This window comes from Lucilia cuprina, chromosome 4 (assembly GCF_022045245.1).
Source record: "Lucilia cuprina isolate Lc7/37 chromosome 4, ASM2204524v1, whole genome shotgun sequence".
In the NCBI taxonomy this organism is placed as follows: domain Eukaryota; kingdom Metazoa; phylum Arthropoda; class Insecta; order Diptera; family Calliphoridae; genus Lucilia; species Lucilia cuprina.
In genome coordinates this window covers 44,469,978-44,472,234 of record NC_060952.1, presented here as the reverse complement: position 1 = coordinate 44,472,234, position 2,257 = coordinate 44,469,978, and the positions used below count along the sequence as shown (strand labels likewise).

At 33.1% G+C, this 2,257-nt stretch overlaps 1 protein-coding gene across 1 annotated transcript; it reads left to right on the top strand.

Annotated features, from left to right (window-relative positions):
* Positions 1-254: 254 nt before the first annotated feature.
* LOC111674626 (larval cuticle protein A2B-like) lies at positions 255-1,019 on the top strand. Its single transcript, XM_023435282.2, has 2 exons — positions 255-377; positions 476-1,019. The coding sequence occupies exons 1-2, from the start codon at positions 366-368 to the stop codon at positions 944-946; spliced, it is 483 nt and encodes a 160-aa protein (XP_023291050.2). The 5' UTR covers positions 255-365; the 3' UTR covers positions 947-1,019.
* Positions 1,020-2,257: the final 1,238 nt, after the last annotated feature.

Here is a 2,257-nt window from a genome sequence, read left to right as displayed (position 1 = left end):
AATAACAAAATGCATTCTATTTTACTACTTGTTAATCTCAATATAAGTTATATGGATATAAATAGTTCATGTATGTATGTATTTTAAGTCTCTTTTATGTGTCTCACTCTATATAAATATGTACTTGTACTTGTGGAAGGCATACAAATTAAGTTAATATTTACAAATATATTTCAAGTACTTCGGTTTATGTGTAATTTTTGTTTTTGGTATTTATAAAATACGTTCATTTCAGTTTGAATTAATTTGTTTGTTTTTATAATTTTTGCTATTCTCATAATATAAAAGACCAAAGTGAATATTTAGGTGACACAGTTCAAATCCAATTTTGGTATTTAGAGCATATCACAATAAACTATTCTAAAATGGCTTTCAAAGTAAGAAATATTTTAAAAGATCTGTAATATCAATATTAAATACAACATTCAAAAAATGCTTGATTTTTTTAATTTGTGTTCTCTTTATACTATTTTAGTTCATCACTTTATTCGCTGCTTGTCTCGCTGTTGCTAGCGCCGGTCTTATTCCCGCTGCTGCTCCTTTGGCCGCCGTTGCCCAAGTTGAAGAATACGATCCCCATCCCCAATATTCTTACGGTTATGATGTTAAGGATGCTATTTCCGGTGACTCCAAGACCGCTGTTGAAACTCGTGATGGTGGTTTCGTTCAAGGTCAGTACTCTTTAAATGACGCTGATGGTTACAGACGTATTGTTGACTACACTTCCGACCCCATTAACGGTTTCAATGCTGTTGTCCGTCGTGAACCTTTGGTAGCTGCTGTCGCTGCTCCCGTCGTCAAAGCTGCCCCTGTTGTAGCCGCCCCTGCTGCCGTTCCTTTAACCTATGCCGCTGCTCCTGTCGTTAAAGCCGCTGCTCCTTTGGTTGCTGGTCCAGCTGTAGTTAAGACTACTTTCGCATCTCCCCTTATCTCTTATGCTTACTAGATAATTTTTGGATCGATTGTGACTGATAGTTGTTAAGGATGAATAAATATGTGATGTTTTATTTTATTACAAATCTTATTTGCTTTTATTCGATTTGCACAATAGCATTTTAAGTCATTACTTTAATATGATGATGTCATTGGAGGGAAGTGCTTACCAAAATCGCTTACAAGTTATTAGAAAAATCAGACAATGTAAGGCGGGGGAAAATACTTACAGACTAATAATTTAATAAATGCTGTGGTTTTTGAGTTGAAAAGTGGTTTGTGAATTTGAAAAAATGGAATTGCCAGATATTAAAATTTTATTAAGCAAATAATGAAAGTGAGAGTGTTATATTCGCCTGTGTCGAATCTCATGTACCCACCATCAAACCATATGCCAATATCACTTATCAAAAAAACTCACCGTTTTTCATAAAATTTGTTTGACCGATTTTGATTTATATAAACATGTTTACATCGCATTTTTATATCAGCAATTAGCGTTAATGTAACTTTCTGAAGGCAGGTTTAATTAATAGGCGGGTAGAATAAGTTACAGACGCTTTCCGCATGCAATTCGGTATTGTAAAGCCAGAAATGGTCGTTAAAGTAATTTTCTGAAGGGCATTCTATATGAGCCTAGGAACAATTATAGATCGATCAATAAATGTGGTAGAGAAGTTTTAACTCTTAAAAAAGTGTGTGTGTGTGTCGAATTTTATCGCTTTACTCATATTTTGAAGGCAGTACTGAGCGTTAAAGTCTTTTTTTGAAGCGGATATTAATCATATGTCGATTCCCATAAAAGTTAATAAAAGTTAAACTTACTTATGTCGAATTTTATCTCAATACTCGTACATTTAAATCAGTAATGAGCGTTAAGGTCATTTTATGAAGGGGACCTTATAAAATTCGGTGAAGAGATTTTCGTCCATAATAGAAAGGTAGAAAGGTTTTGGCTCGTAATAAACTGCCATATTTCATCGCTAAACTCGTAGTAAAGAGCGTTAAAGTCATTACCTGAAGGTAATGACTTTTAACTACTTTTTTGCGACAAATTTTCTTTAAGATTTCCAATTCTTTCTTGATGATCTTGATGATTTGAAATAAATTATATTATTTCGAAGCTGAGGAACTCAGCTTCATTTGAAATTAATATTAATACTTTAAACTTTTTAATATAACTTTTGAAATTGTATGTCTTTTAAACTTTAAAGTCCTTTTACAGGAGCATAAGAGCTGATTATGAAAAACTGAGTACACAGAGTTAATACACAGTTTCCTGTACGCGTAGATTTTTCCATGTTTGAAAATAACTTTTGCACGG